This window comes from Chinchilla lanigera, unplaced genomic scaffold (genome assembly GCF_000276665.1).
Source record: "Chinchilla lanigera isolate Chin_1 unplaced genomic scaffold, ChiLan1.0 scaffold00022, whole genome shotgun sequence".
NCBI lineage: Eukaryota > Metazoa > Chordata > Mammalia > Rodentia > Chinchillidae > Chinchilla > Chinchilla lanigera.
This window is the reverse complement of record NW_004955423.1, coordinates 24,076,870-24,093,997: the sequence shown is the minus strand read 5'-3', so window position 1 is coordinate 24,093,997 and position 17,128 is coordinate 24,076,870. Positions and strand designations below refer to the sequence as shown.

General features: G+C 38.0%; 1 protein-coding gene across 1 annotated transcript in view; it reads right to left on the bottom strand.

Annotated features, from left to right (window-relative positions):
• Positions 1-4,083: 4,083 nt before the first annotated feature.
• Positions 4,084-17,128, bottom strand: part of Wdr78 (WD repeat domain 78) — a gene marked incomplete in the record, with an annotated part of 61,991 nt that continues 48,946 nt past the window's right edge. Inside the window, 6 exon segments of the mRNA XM_013514439.1 lie at positions 4,084-4,219; positions 6,821-6,977; positions 9,020-9,246; positions 9,717-9,830; positions 15,454-15,575; positions 15,952-16,109. Coding sequence (XP_013369893.1) covers positions 4,169-4,219; positions 6,821-6,977; positions 9,020-9,246; positions 9,717-9,830; positions 15,454-15,575; positions 15,952-16,109 — 829 coding nt within the window.

Here is a 17,128-nt window from a genome sequence, read left to right as displayed (position 1 = left end):
AAATCCCATATGATGACTGTTATCAATATGTATTTCTAAAATGTACCAGTAAAGTTAATAAAAAAAAAATACATATTCTTTTCATCAGCTCATGGAACTATCTCCAAAACAGGTCATATTTTAGATCACAAAGGAAATCCGAACATATACAAAAAACCCTGAAGTAATTCCATGTATCTTTTTAGACCATAACTTAACGAAGGAAATTAATTGTAAGAGAAATTGCAGAAAATATACAAACATATGGAGATTGAATAATACACTTTTGAGTGAATAGTAAATCACTGCAGACATCAGAAGTATAATTTAAAAATTCCTAGAATCAAATGAAAGTGGAAACAACCTCCCAAATCCTATACAACACTGCAAAAGCAGAAATGAGGGAAATTTATAACTATTAAGTGCCCATATTAGAAAACCAAAGAAATCTCAAATAAATAACTTAATGATGTATCTGAAGGCCTTAGAAGAACAAAAACAAACCAAACCCCACATCAGTGGAAGAAAAAAATTAAGATCAGAACAAAAATACATGAAATAGAGACCAAAGGAACAATATAAAGGAACAATATAATGAAACAAAGGTTTAGTTCTAATAAACAATATTGACAAACCCTTAGCCAAACTAAAGAAAAAGAGGGTGAAAATAAACAAAATTAGACAATAAAAAGGGGCTATTACAACAGAGGATCATTAGGGTAAAATCCAGAGGATCACTGGGGTAAAAAATTGTGCTAATAAGTTGGAAATCCTAGAAGGCACAGATAGATTTCCAGACAGTGGACCTATCAAAATTGAGCCAGGAAGACACAAAACCTAAGCAGATAAATAACAAGCAATGAGACTGAAGCAGTAATAAAATTTTCCCACAAAGTGCAGAACCAGATGGATTCACTGCTACATGTTATCAGCTTTTTAGAGCAGAACTAATGCCAAGGCTTCTCAAACTAGTCCAGTAAATAGTGAAGTAACATCTCCAAACTTACTTTATGAAGCCAGTGTTAACTGCTACAAAGACTTGATAAGGACAGATCAAACCAAGTAAAAAGAAAACTATAGACCAATATCTTTGAGGAGTACAGGTATAAAAATACTTCATAAAATAGTTGCAAATTGAATACAACAACACATCAAAAAATTATATATTTTGACCAAGTTGGTTTCATTCTAGAGGTACAAGGCTGGTTCAACATATGCAAATCAGTAAGTACAATGCAACAGTAAATAAAATCAAGGATAAGAGCCACACGATCGTCACAATAGATGCAGAAAAAAGCCTTTAATAAAATTCTACCTCCCTTTATGATAAAAGCCTTGAGTAAAGTAGGCAGAGACCAATCAAACCAGGACATACCAAACGTGTCTACAACAAAGCTATAGCCAACATCATGCTTAATGCTAAAAAACTGAAGAATTCCCCCTAAAATCAGGAATAAGATAATGATGTTCACTCTTACTACTCTTATTCAGTGCAGTACTGGAACTATTCAGAGCAAGCAGGCATGTGAAAGATATAAAAGGTACATGAATAAGAAAGAAGGAGGTCAGATTATCCCTGTTTGCACATGATGTGATCCTACACCTACCCTCAAGGAGTCCACTTAGAACTGATAAACAAGTTCAGCAAAGTCACAGGATGTAAAATCAACATACAAGAATCAGTAGTTTTTCTACACACTAATAATGAATTCACTAGGAAAGAAATCAGGAAAATAACCTCATTCACAATTGCCTCAAAAAACCCTAACTAAGGTGGGAAAAGATCTCTACGATGAAAATTATAAAGCACTGAAGAAAGAAACTGAAAAAAAAAACCTAGAAAATGGAAAGACCTCTCATATTTATATATTAGGAGAATTGAATTATTAAAACAGACATACCACTTAAACAACCTATAGAGTCAAATGATCCCTATCCAAATACCAATGACATCCTTCAGAGAACTAGAAAACACACACCTAAAATTCATATGGAACCACAAAAGACTTGATTAACAAAAGCAGTCCTGACCCAAAATACCAATGCTTGTGACACTGTAATACCTGATTTCAAAACATACTACAGTATGTTTCAAACTTACTACAGAACTTGTGGAATTGTCTTAAGAACAGTTATGAAGACCAAAGTAATAGAATATTCCTATTGGTGGAAACGTAAATTAGTGTCACTGTGGAAATCAGTACAAAAGCTCCTCAAAAAACTAAAAATAGAATTATCATATGACCTAGCTATACTACTCTGCACCATACACTTGAAAAAATTAAAGTCATTGTACTGTCAAGATGCCTGCATACCCAAGGTTAACCTGGGCACTATGCTCAATAGCCAAGTTATGGCATCACCATGGGTGCCCATCAATGGACAAACAGATAAAGAAAATGTAAATATACACCCTGGAGTATTAAAAAAAAAATCATGCAATTTGCAAGAACTGGAGATCACCATGTTAAGTGAAATAAGCCAGATTCAGAAAGAAATACTACGTTTGCTGTCAAACATGGAATCTGGAAAGTAAGAAAACAGAATGACGTGAAAGTACAAGAGAGATTAGGGGGAGCGGGGGATGAGAGGCCACTGGTGGAGAGGGTGTGACCAAGGACAACATGTGCACACATGGAGATGTCACGGTGAAACCTGCTGTTCTGTATAATTAATATGTAGTACCAAAAATATGTAAAAAAAAAAAAAAAAAAAAGGAGCACTTTTTTCAATTAAAGCAAAGTTTTATTTTCTCACACAAAGTGTTACAGAAAGTTCAACCTTTCAGCCAAAGATATTCACATGACTTAGATCAGTAAAAAATTTATAATCCTCAATACTTGCCCTAAGCTCTCTATCCCCTTAAAACTTGCCTTGCTTTTGTTTAAAGGGTAGTGAGAGAGAGAGACAGAGAGAGGGAGAGAGAAAGAGGATTGTGAAGCAATGAAAATTTGAAAAAAGTAGCTCTCACTGTTGCACTGATTTCACTCGTAGGGCATGTGCCTGTGTGTTTCATACACCATCCATCCCCCTCCCCGCCCCTTCCTCTTCTCTCCTCTCCTCGCCTCTCCTCTCCACTTAGAAAGCTTTCCAGAACAGGCTGCGATGGCCCGTGGCTCCAGTTAACAAACCCAGGACCTGTTAAGCCCTGAGGGACGGCCTGTTATAATCCACTCTCCCATAGAATCTGTCTCTGCAGTTCTTCATAAAACAACACCTTGATCAGACATTTTCTGTCTTCTCACTGAGTTCTTCTCTATGGGCCTCAAATCCAGCGCAGATTCTGAGCACCCAGAGGAGGGGTCCCCTGATATATCCCAAGCCAATTTCTCTAACTGAGTTGGGGGTACAATTCCTACCAAAATATGCAAATCTGATATTTGCTGTTGTGTCCTTTGCTTGTCAATTCTAGAGTCTCAATTCTCAGATGGAGGAGAATTTCGGTTAAATATGGGGTTAAAATTTAGGTTAAAGGTTGGATATAAAGATCCACTATCTCATCATACTAACTATACAACAAGCAATCCTGGAAAGCAGAAGATTAAAGTCAATGGAATTTATTTTTGAGACAGATTCTCTCTCTGTAGTCCAGGCTGGTCTGTATCACTTTAATTGTTCTTGCTTTGATTTGTTTATGTTTGTGATACTGGTATGATGCTATTGTTCTATTTTTTGTTTGTTTGTGTCTCATTTACTACTCTCCTTAAAATTAAAAAAAAAAAAAAACGATTTCAGTTTAAATAATTCTAATAATTTCCAAGTTTTACCTCTAATGAAATGGTTTTCTAACCTGTTCAGACATTTTACAAGTATGCATATATACTCATATGTACTTCAGATACGACCAAGAAGTAGAAAATTATGAAAATTCAAACAACTCTCTTACTTAGAATAACTCTTAGCTTACATCACAAACTAATCACATATTTAACTAAACATTCACTGAATTTAAATGGAAGTTATACATCAAGTATTATTTTCTAAAATCAAAGTCCCAGGCTGGGGATATAGCTCAGTGGCCTAAGTGCCTGCCTGGCAAGCACAAAGTACTGAGTTCGATTCCCAGTACCAAAAAAGAAAACAAATAAAATCAAAATCCCAGTCTACAACATATAATACAGTGTATTGAACATTAGACACTCTTTCTTTTTCTTTAAATAACAACAAAAAAGATATTAAGAATGATGAGTTATCCTGGTTGGTTTGACTTGCACCCAAGCAAAGTATTTATGATATCTCCCTGAAAAGAAAAAAAAAAAGTCATACAATTACAATGCAATAAAACACACTTGAAAGGGTAGAGTAGTCCCTTAAATGTCATTTAACATTTATAAGTTAGCCATGCACATCCAAAGGGCAGCCAGTAAGATCATAAAAAGGGAACAAATAAAGGAAGGTTTAAACAGTAACAGTTACTTCCTCCTTGTATAAACCTGCTCTTCCCTATGAAAAACTCTTGCAATGAAGTTTGACAAATAATTTTATGAGGATTCACTAAGAGGACAATTTGGGCTGCTCCTGTTTAGCCGGAGTGCTGAATTTTGAGCCTTCTCATCTGTAAACTATCTGTTAAACTTATCAATCTCCCCAGTCCTTTCTCTATATGCTAATGCTTGATTTAATGAGAGCAGAACTCGATTTCCCTGTGAGACTTATATTTTCATTTAATAATACTTATCTTTGTACTAAAAAAGACAAAATTTTTACCTAACAGAGGGAGAGAACCAAAGATGTATGGTGAGTTTTTAAAGAACACAGCAGAGTCTACACAGAAAACATGGGAACTGGCAGCGGAAGATGAGAATTTTCTGAATCTCATAAATGCGATCTTGGAAAACCTACTCTATTTCTGAAGGTTGCTATGAGCTGAGTAATTATGTGAAAATGTCTTATAAACTCTAAAGGGTCATAAACCCTTCACATAATGTTACAGAAGCAGTTCCCGCCTTGTGGCCTATGGCCTACTGTCTTCGGCGCTGCCCTGTCCTTCAAGCTGCCAAGTTCACCAGTTCTAACCTCGGTGTGTTTCTCAGACCCATCTCTTTCTGCTTCTGTCTCTCGCTTGGACAAAGGAAAACAAGTTACTCCTACCAGTTGTTCAGAGCTGTATCCTTTGTGCGCAAGACCTACCCTCTCGCACGGCGCATGCTCAGTAAGCACTCGTGCAATGATCGAATGGTCTGTTTTTCTGTCCTCCATGTGGCATACAGTAATAAGAAGTTTACTGGCATTTTACTATGTTCCAGGAACAGTTTTAACCCATTGTACTACTGACTAATACAATCACTCTATCAGCCTTTGATACTGGCACCTTTATTATACCCGTTGTACAAATAGATAGACAAAAAAAAAAAGGATTTTTGCTGGTCTTTTTGTTAAAAAAAAAAAAATGATGTTAGATAACATGATCATATAACATTATAACGTGTTCCTACATTGTCTTCCAGTAGCTTGTTTCTCACAGGGATCCATCTGGAGTTTACCGCTGTACAAAGTGCGGGGCAGGGGTCTGATCTGGAGTCCCTCCGGCGCCTGCTTCCCTGCGCGCTGGTCCCTGTCTCCCCAAGGTAGTCAGGTCGTTTCCTTTTCCTGCGCCTTTTGGGTGCCACCACAAATAACGCTGTCCCCCATTCCCTGCTCGTATTTATTTGTGCAGGACAGAGTCGCAGACGCGGAATTACCGGGTCAGGGAATCAACATTGCCTGAGCGTTCAGATTGTCTAGTTATTTCCAAAGAACTTACACCAATTTTTAGTCCAGCCATTAGCAAGAGAGACCTTGTTTTACTAAATGCTTGCCAGGATCTGATGGGCCCATACATGCTTTTCAAATGAACCTGACTAGTTGGACATATAAAAACTCTGTCATCTTTCCAATTTAATGCCTTTTAATTAATGAGGTTGAATTTTAAAATATTTTTTAATGGTCATTTTTGTGAATAACTTTTTTTTGACCATTGCTCACTCTTCTGCTACAGCCTTAGTGGTTTTCCTTGTTTTTTTTTTTTGTTGTTGTTGTTGTTGTTGTTTTTTGTATATTCTTAACATTTTAAACATGTGTTTTGTATTTCTTGTAGTAGTTATCAGATTACTATTGGCAGTCACAATTTAAACACAAAAAACAGAGAAAAAATTGAGAAACTAGTATAAAAATAATGAGCCTCTAAGAAGACTGATTTGCTTGTCAAGGCTGGCAACAAACATTCGTAGGTGAAGTTCAGAGTAAGCAAATCAGATAATGCTAAACCTGCAGAAATAAATACCTCTATGGAGAATCCTGGAAAATATCTAAAAGTTAAAGTTATTTCCTGTAAAAAGTTCTCTAGCTATATTCAGCAATTACTAAGTCCAAATCCATAGTAGGCACTTATCTTTTTTGAGACAGGACCGAGCTATGCTGCCCAGGCTGGCCTTGTACCTGTAGTCCTCTTGCCTTAACCTGTTGAGTAGCTGGGGTGATAGTATGTGTCACCATGCCCAGTGCCTAGGCACAATTCTCAGTTCTTTTACATAGCATTCATAATTCTTATGCTCAGGGATGTTATTATTTTCATCATCTTTCTTTGAGGATGAAAAGTGCCTTGCTTGAAGGCACCGTGCCTAAGCTTCTTCCATGGCAACACACAGTTAGGATACTGAAGAAATGCACACGTGCTGCAGGCCACAAACTCACAACTGAGCGGGCTCATGAGATAGACGCCTGTGTGTGAGAGAAGGGGGAGGGGCACTCAGGCTGGCCTCAAACTTATAATCTTCCTGCCTCAGCCTCGCAAGTAGCTGGATTGTGGGCACGCGGCACCATCCTTGGATAAATAACACCCTTTTCCCTGTTGGAGTCTTACCCGGCCGGAGTCTGAAGCAGGGGGCATATTTCTCAGCTCATACACAGCCACTTGGCCATCACTGTCTCCCACCAGAAGGCAGTCGGTGTGCTTGGCAAAGAGGACAGTGGTGAACTTGATCCCAGGGTTGGCCACGTTTACAATCAGAGGGTCCAAACTGCAATGAAATGTTTTCTCTATGAATTCAGCTGTTATAGTGCTTTTCTTGGTTCTTTCGGTACTAGAGCCGGAGCCCGGTGAAGGCGGAGCTGCAACCCAGGGCTTTATTATTATTGCTGTCGTCATTGTCATAGTCAGCGTCACTGTCATCACCATCATCATCCTCATCTGGAGACAGAGTCTCACTAAATCACTAAGCAGCCCTGGCTGGGACTTGCCACCCTCCTGCCTAGTCTCCCGCGTACTGGGATTAAAGGTTTGTAGGCTTGCTAAAACTGGTCTTCCTTAAACAAACGTACAAAGAAAAGTTTGACTGGTTTTTTTTTTCATATAATGAAAGCAGAAGCCTCTGTTTCCAAACTCAAAATAACTGTTTCTCATTCCATAATCAAAACTTTCATTTTTTCAATGAGCCAGTTCCAACCAGATAAATTAAACATTGTTTGCGATTAAGATGTGAACTCATGCACTTGAACTTTTGTCATGATCCATTTCTTTGTGAATCTGGCTGGGCTATGGTGCATAATCATTTGGTCAAACACGTCTACATGTTACTGTGCGTTCTAAAGATGTGGTTAGCATTTGGATGAGCAGAATCTGAGTGAAAGTGACTACCTCTATAATAGGGTGGGTCTCATTCAGCTACTTGCAGGTCTAAAGAAAACACTGGCATTCTGCTGCCGTGGAGTAAACGCCAGCAGAATGGAGTAAATCCAACACAGAGACCGGGCCGGAGAGGGAGACAGAGACGGCATCAGTGAAGGAAGGAGATACGTTCACCAGACTGGTTCTATTTCCCTGGGGAACTCGGACTAATACAAGTCCTCAAATAACTACCCTCTGGCTGCAGAATGTCATCATGCAAACAAACCTCTGGAGCCTAAAAGGACATTTTTAACAAGAATTTTCCCTCCTTATAGTCATCCAAAACAACCTACCAATGCCCTCAGAAAAAAACAAAGCAGCAACTTTTTATTTTTGGAAAGAAATGTCCTGGGCACTACAGTTTTACCAGAAAAATTAATATCAGATGTTGGATTGTTTAAATAGCCACTGTCGACATGAGTCCCGGCCCTCTCAAGAGGAACTAATCCCTGGTCTTTCTTTGGCTGACATTGTTTAAAAGAGCAAACTATGGTTAAAAAAAAAAGAAGTTTAAATTACTGAATTATTAGCTACAAGTAAAAAGAAAAAACTTTTTACCACTAGTTACAGAACCACTGAAATTTGTCATTTATTTTAAACAAAAATGTATTTTCTTGTTCCTTTTACTAATAACTAGCATAAAGATTTATGATATTTCCCAGTGGAAATAGTATCATTGAACATTTTATTCCAGTATTGCATAACTTTTCATATTAAAAGAATAGATGGATCTGATAACTTTTGTGTAATATCATCAATAATAAATCTTGTCAAGTGCGTACTCCTTTGAATATGTTTTGAAATGAGGTAAGAGAAAAAGTAAATACTGCAAAAGTAATAATTTTGTTTGCTTTTTTATCTTATTGAGAGAATCTCATTGTAGAATTAGACATATAATCATGCCTTCTCGTATACTTCATACCTACACACTAGGCAATGAATACAAATGAAGAAGGACCCGAGGCGCTTATGACAGCCAGTGTCTGAGGACACACTTAATGTAAGCTCTTCATTCAGATGTTCTTAAGGCTACCTATGCTATAAGTAATTAATGTGAATACAGCATCCTGGCATATAGCTTTACTCATAAAAGACTCATAGAACTGCCGGGGGGGCGGGGTGCACATCTGTGATCCCAGCACTCAGGAGGCTGAGGCAAGAAGATCACTGCAAGTTCAAGGCCAGTCTGGGCTACACAGTGAGTTCAAGACCAGGCAAAAGTATGCAGTGAGACCCTGTCTCATAAAACAAACAAAGACTGCTGGATTAAGCCAGTTACTGGTGTTAAAGTAACTACAGCCCTCTCTCGTGGATGTTAAAACTCCTACGCATCATTCAGCTTGAGGGGCTCCAACTGGAAATGTCCCCTAGAAAATATTAACATGTAGCACTCACGTGCTGGCGTGAAGGTCCCAAATCTCCACTCTGCTCTCGTTTGCAGCCGCAAATATATAGGATGATTTTGGAGACCAGGCAACATCATAAACAACATGAGTCGTTGTGTAGAAGCTCAGGAAGGGCTGGAGGTTCTCCTGTTGCCATATCATGACCCCCCAGTCTGCTGAGCAGCTTAAGAATATGTCAGGACAAAAAGGGTTCCAGGTCACTCTATACACAGGGCCCTGGAAACAGAAGAAATAAAATGCATAAATCTTAGACTTGGCCAGCAAATTAAAAATAGGAAGATTTCTAGATTTATATACCGCCATTATTACATGGGCATTACTTTAGTGGAGAGTAAGATCATAAATTGATTCTTCCCTCAACTATCCCATGTGGAAACACAAAACTACAGTTGCTATAATCACCACTAAATATTAGCACATATCGAATGACTTAAAAAGGTGTTAGATAGTGTTAAAAAAAAACAAAGAAATGAGGGAGAAAATGAAACAACTTGGATGGGAGAATCATAAAAAGATACAAAGACTAGGTATATGCAAGAGAGAATTTTGCTTCGAGATCAGCATGGTATTATAAGCGAGGTCCTTTAGAAACAAAAAAAATGTGACTTCCATAATTTGCACAAAAAAATTAATGATATGATACTATTTCTTTCAGAAATACTATAAGATAAATTTTCCATACCTACCATAATTAAACTAACCTTATGTCCTCTATAGGTTTCTAAGTATTGTTCATTATATGAACAAGAACATTTGTGAATATGACCTTCCTCAGTGCCAGCCAAATAGATATTTGTGTCCTACAACACAAAAAACCACAATGCATTGGCTTATGATATATTAGTAAGTGAGCTAAACAGGAGATCGGACAATTCAGGATCTATTAAAATCAATTCAGAAACCAAAACAAGAATACTATCTTGAATATAGGTGTCAGTTACCTTTTTCTTTCTGTTATGATTTTATAACAATTCCTTTACTGGAATAGATGGGGATATTTAATATTCTACCTAAAACTTATGAGGAAAAATTGGCTTAAAATCAACAAAAGACTTTCCAACATTTGAAGTTGCCTGACCATGAAACTAACCATCCAGGGAAACAATAGCTGCTCTTTCCGTAGTACAAGTCAAAGACAAGACAGATGTTTTAACAATAAATACACATGACTCAATAAATACTTATGTAGCTGATGCTGAGGAAATGATTATTACTGGGAATGAAAGGTTAAACTAGGCGGCATCTCACGCATCTTTAACGCGAAATATGTGCACCCCCTGGGGACTTGAAATGTGTTTTGCACAGTGGGTCAGGGCCCTGTGTCTTGGCCACACTGGGTGCGGTCCCACCACAGCACCAGTGCCACTGGGAAGTACTGTAGAGCTGCGAACCCTCGGGAGCCAGCAGCCCTGCACCTTGTCAGTGTTACCGAGTACTCTATGCACATCAAAGCTTGAAGTACAGAGCTCTGTATATACGATGCTACTACTAAACTGTGGGTCCTACACATTCTTTAAACAAACGTACAGATTACACAATACATCACATTCATGGGCAGCATACAAGAATTCCCTTTAACCCACATGCTCTTAAACAACTGGTTGCATCAGAAATTGTATTATTGCCATTCTATTAGATGTAAAATTTTACATGGTTTTACGTCTTCTTGTGTATTAGTAAGGTGAAGAACTTTTCTCATGTTTAGTGGCCAATTGTCTCTTCTGTCCATGTCTCTACTAATAGTCTATCTTTTAAAATTTTATTTGTGTAAGTCCCTTACCCTAGGTCTTGTTGCTTTGTCTGTTGCCTATGTTGCAAATATCATCGGCCAGTGAGTGGATTTTCTGCCCACTTTCTTTTACTGTTGTTCTGGCTTGTGTCTAGATGTCCCCCAAAGCCTCATGAAGTAGGACTTTTTTGGAGGTGGCTGGCTCTAGGGTGTGTGATTACTGAATTAGGCTACTATTTGGTGTGGCATTGTTCTGGGGGTGGATAATGGGACACCCACCCCAGGTGCAGGTGGCACCACCCATAGAGCAGGCCGCCTGGAAGGGCTGAGAGGAAGAGGCAGGCTGCTGCTGTCACTTGGTCACTGCTTCGCTGCTTTGCTGCCTTCCTACCTCTGCCCACCATGAACTGGTGCCCCTGTGCCGTGCCACCCTGTCTCAGAGCCAGCCAGTTGTGACCTGAAACTTTCACCAGCTACGAGCTGACATAAACCTTTCCTCCTTTAACTCTGGGTGTCGAGTGTTTTGTCTCAGCAGCAAGAAAAGTAAACAAGGCAACTGTGTTTGATAAACAGATATTCTCATTTTCATTTATAGATTTAAATTTTGTGCTCTTAAGAACTCCTTCCCTACCTTGAAGTCAGAGAGATTTTTCCTATATTTCTACTAAAGTTTTTTTTAAAGGTATAATGGGGTAGCGGATCTATTCTATTTTTTAAATTTGAATAATGACAATCTCAACACCCTCTATAAGTGTTGTATTTCACTAGGAATCTTCAAAGATACTGACAGACGCTGGGGTGCCTGGAAAATATACTCTGAGATTGCATCAAAAAGTTTGTGCAGGAAACAGGAATGGGGAGAGACTGAAGTTGACCATTTCAACAGACAGCTCAGTGTACCTATGAAGAGCTCTCGGCAGGAGACGGCTCCTCACAATCCTGCTTCACAGCAAGAAGGATGGATATTTTAGATTCTATCCCTGGATATTTTAGACTCTCTCCTTGATAAGCTAATCAAACAAGATGATAACCTCAAACTTAACCCCAATCTATAATCAAACTAAACATAAAGGATTTTAACATCACAATTAAAAAGCAGAGATTTTAAGATTGTATAAAAGAAGGGAGACCAAACTATATGCTGCCCTCAAGAAATGTGTTTTAAAACATGTATAAAAACACAAATAGGTTTAAAAGAAAAAGATGGAAAATTATGAACCATGATCACATTGGCTTAAAGAAATGTGGAAAAAAATAAAGAAACGTAGAATGGCTACATTAATATCAGATTAGCTTTCTGAATAAACAGCATTAACAGTGGTTAGTAAGGCTACTTCATAATAATAAGGGAGTTAATTAATCAAACAATCCTAAACATGTCTACATGTACCTAGTAACAAAGCTTTAAGATATGTAAGAAAATGAACAGAAAAAAATAGACAAATCAGTAACTGTGGTTGGACAGCTCCTTCCCTTTCAATAACTGATGGAAAACGTAGAAAGAAAATCAGCAGAAAGTGAACTAGAGCAACACCATCGACCACCTTCATCTGGCTGAAGTTTATGGAATATTCTACCTAGCAGCAGAATATGTATACAGTTTTGTCAAGTGCACATTCTGAGCTTTACAACACATCTTACTGAATTCAAAAATATTCCAAAAGGTGAAGTCTGTGACCATGGAGGGACTGAATTAGAAATCAGTCATAGAACACTCTTTGGGAAATTACCAAAAACTTAGACACTTTATTACACATTGGTAGGAGAAATTGTAGGAGAAATTAGAAAATATTTTACACAGAATAAAAATGGAAATGCAAACATCTCAGAACTTGTAGGGTGCTGTCAAAGCAGAACTTAGAAAGTTATGGCACAAATACATGTATTAGAGAAGAAGAAATGTTGCATATCAGTGACCTCAACTTTCACCTCATGAAACAAGAAAAACAGGAGTAAATTAAAATCAAAAACAAAGAAAGGACATCGCTGTATAAATCAATTACAGTAATACTTTGGTTCATGAAGGCTTCTGTTCACAAACAACTGGGTTCACACACAGAAGCTTTCAGCAAAATTTTGCTTCTGTTAGCAAACTGCATGGAGTGATGAACATGACCATGGCCATCTTCCCCTGGATCACAGAATGAATTAAGTTTGTGAACCAAGGCACCACTGTATATAGAGAATAGAAAAAATGTGAAAGTCAGTTAAATCCAAACCTGGTTCCATAGATCAATAAAATTGAGCTGGGCACCACCCATGTGCCTATGGCCCCAGCTACTACGTGGGGCTGAGACAGGAGGATCACCTGAGCCCAGGAGTTCAGGACCAACCTGGGTTACACAGGAAGACCTCTGAATCAAAAAAGAAAAAAACTGGTAAACTTTCAGACAGATTAATCAGGAAAAAAAGAGAGAAGATACAAATTAAAATTAGGAATTACTGAAATAATGAATTATATTTTATGATTATTTAATGATGCCAAAAAAGAATCTTATGCCAGTAATAAATTAAATGAAATAGGCAAATTTCTTAAAAGGCACACGTTACCAAAGCTGACTCTAGAAGAAATAGACGGTCACAGTAGCCCTACATCCATTAAAAATTTGAACTTACAGTTTAAAATTTCCTTATAAGGAAAATTGCAGACTCAGAAGGTTGATTAATTCTATCAAGCATAATGAGATACAATGCTAATTTTATGCAAATTCTTTTTAAAAAAACAATTCTATGGGGTCAGGATTACAATGGTATCAAAACTAAAGACACAACAAGAAAGCTGTATACCAATGTCCCTTACAGACAAAGATGTAGACATCTACACAAAAATTTAGCATACCAAAACCAGTGGCACATTAAAAAGGTCATAAGTCACAATCAAGTGGGGCTTATTTCTGGAATAAGCGTTCAAAAATAACAATCAGTGTAATTCAACGTATTAGCAAGTTTACAAAGAAAAAGTCTATGGTCATCTTAATACATACAGAAAAAGCATTTGGTAAATTCCAACATCCATCCCTGATATAAGTGTTCAAAAATTAGGAATGTAGTGGAAAGTATATCTGCTTTCCTACCCTCAACGCATCATGTACTGGTAGTTCTAACCAGTGCAATCAAGCAAGAAAAGAATTTAAGAGGCAATCAGATGAGAAAAGAAAATAGTCTTTATTTACAGACCACATGATCACCTCCAATTCCTTATACCAAGGATAATTTGAAGACAGCAGACTAGTGTTTCTTAACCCAATACTATTGGCATTTTGGGTCAGAGGATTCTTTGGGTGGTGGGTGGGCAGCCAGAGGCTGGTGGCTTCTAGTATTCTGCAGGGTGTTAGTATCTTGCCTGGTCTCTGCCCACTAGGTTCCAGGAGTAATTCTGACTTCAGCCTGACCTACTGCAGCTGCAATAACCGAAAATATCACCAGACTCTGATAAAAAGCTCTTGGAGGAGAAATCCCTCTCTCCTTGCACTTGATGAGGACTTTCACTGTAGAGTACTCTACCTTTCAAAGTGAAGGTGGATTACAGGATGAGGGAATGAGGGCAGTTAGAAGATGGCTAGAGTAGTAAAAGAGAAAAATAATTAAGGCCTCAACTATATTGGCAGTAGTATGTGTGGATCAGAAAAGATGACAAGGTTTCACTATGGTTTGCACAACAGGGTAGAATGCAGAGACAGCTCAAGCTTCTGTTTGCATAAGTAGGTAGACCATACTGTTGCATAAAGAGATGATTATATTAGACGTAACCAAAAAACATGCATTTAATGTCTTAGATATCCATCATAGTGTCTGAACTTCCTGATTCCAAAGTACCTCCAGGTAAAAACAATCAGAAAGAGTCAAACTGCATTAACTGCTCTCTGATTTAATTCGGATATTATTAAATGTAAACTCAACGGTCTTCCTAATCCTCTGACCCTGAGAGTCAGCACTCACACTGCAAAGGAGCGAGCGTCCTGTAGGGCAGATTTGGCTCATGAAAGTGGAATAGAATAGTGGACTGGCCAAGCGGGGCACGGACAGCACTGAAGCTAAGGCTGCCATTGCAGAGAATCTTTCCACAGTTGTTCAGAAATGCACACCTCCCCTCCATCTGGAAGAGCAGGTAGAGCACATGGTGTTGCTGACAGGAATACTCCATTCTACCTTAGGGCAGCAGCTACGTCTAAGTCTGTTTTTTCACATACAAAGCACAATATTTATTACCATGTGTAATGGTTGGTACACTGGATCAATCTGAGAACTGAGAAATTTTGAAGCTTAATTAAGTGGCTCAGCAGGGGGCCAGAGTCCTCACTCTGTAAACATTCTGAGCACGTGGAAGAGGAGGACACAGAGATGGCGTGGGCGGATAGGGCATACAGGATAAGGGAGGAAAAGAGGCTTGCTTCCCCTCTTTTTATCACTTGCTGCTTTTCTACCTTCTACCACCTTGAAGTATTACCCTGGTGCCAGGCTACCCTGCCTTGGAGCCAGCCAAGTATGGACTGAAACCTCCACAAACTGGAATAAATAAATAAATAAATAAACCTTTTCTTCCTTAATTTGGGGTGTTGGGTATTTTGTCTCAGCAACAAGAGAAAAGTAACTAAGACACTATGTTGACACTTCATCATGTTTTACATCTCCCTACACTTCGACTTTTGGACGTGGTTACAGAGGAAAATAAGTAACGGGTTGAAACAGCTTACCTTGGGGTGAAAAGCAAAGCACATTCCGGGAGCCTGCCGAGATATCAATGCTTCCCCTTTCTTCTCCTTGTCCCCCCCTTTTCTGTTGCTGCTGACAGTAGTTCGTTTTAATCGCATCAAATCTTTATTTGAAGAAAAAAAAGTAACGTGTTATTTACCACATAAAAAAGTAATGCAAGAACCATCCATGCCTCTTCTGCTGATAATGTTACAATTGCTCCCATCTTTTGCATGGACTTAGGCTAAAATGAGCAAAAAACAAAATTAGGGGCTGGGGATTTAGCTCAGCGGCACAGCGCCTGCCTGGCAAGCGCAACATCGTGAGTTCAATTCCTGGTACTGGAAAACAAAACAAAAAAAACAAAACAAACAAAAAAAATTAAATGCTTAAAAGAACAATGTTCAAACCCAACTGTCTTTCTTATTGGCCAAACCCAAATAAATATGTCACACAGGGCTCACAACAAGAGAAAGATCTCGCTCTCTCTGTTCTTTTACCATGGGAGTCCAGGCCTTTCCGTATAACCCATTTGGAGATTCTTCCATCTGCTGAGATAGAAACTAGGAATTCTCTTTTATCATCGCCCGTTGTTCCTCGATCTTGTTCTATCCACTGCAGTTGCCACACAGGTCCCACATGTTTTTGAGGCGATTCACTAACATGGGGAAGAATGCCAGTTACAGAATTAGCGTGATGATTTTAGCGGCCTCGGAGTACATGTGACAAACACGGCACCCTAGAGAATCGTAACAGACTTACACAATGATGCTTTTATCATTCAAACTGGATTTTTAAGTATTTTGAAAAACAAGATAGATGACCACTTTGCCATAATATTCACTATGTTATTTTTCCTATTCTTGCAAAAGGAAAAATTTACTGGATTACAAGTATATTAGGAAATAGTAGCTTACAATTACCTACCTTAACAAGAATATAGAAACAAGTATTTTCTTCTCAAGATCTGCTTTTATTACTCTATGCACTCCTCCTCCCTTAGTTTAGTTCTGTAAATTGATTTTATCTACTTTTAGACACACTGAATAAAAGTATCTTCAATTTTATATTTTTTTCTTAGCTTAAATCAATTAGTCATTTAAATCCTGTTCAAGTAAACAGTTCTTGCTATGTTTCAAGATTGCCTACTATACTGATACTGTCTTGTTGATTAACTTTTTTCTGAAAAATTAAAATCACTTCTCAGAGTATTAACTTTCCTATCAAATTAATGGGATACTCTATTGCTAGTACTAATTCTTTAGGCTTTTTTTAGAAACTTTCCAATGCAATAGTTCTGAATTTTTAAAAACATCATGGATGCCTTTGAGTAGTGGGTGAAAATTCATGGTCCCTCCTCCCAGAAACAAACACAAAGGTCAATTCTTACAAAGCTGTATGAATAACTTTAAAATTAAGTTTAGGAGTTTCTGCTTTAGGGGCTATTTCCAGTTCTAAGTTTATTCAAGCACTGATATAAATATACGAGCACTTAGCCCCAATGCCATCTGGTCTAGTACAAAGAGCAATCTCTGTGATTATTTTTCACCTTCAGTTTTCTATTTTTCTCAGTATAACCCATTCACTCACTCACTAGTGATTAAACATTTACGGCAATGCTACTGCACATCTGATACTGTCTGATGCACTGAAAATGCAAAGGAATGATCAACACTG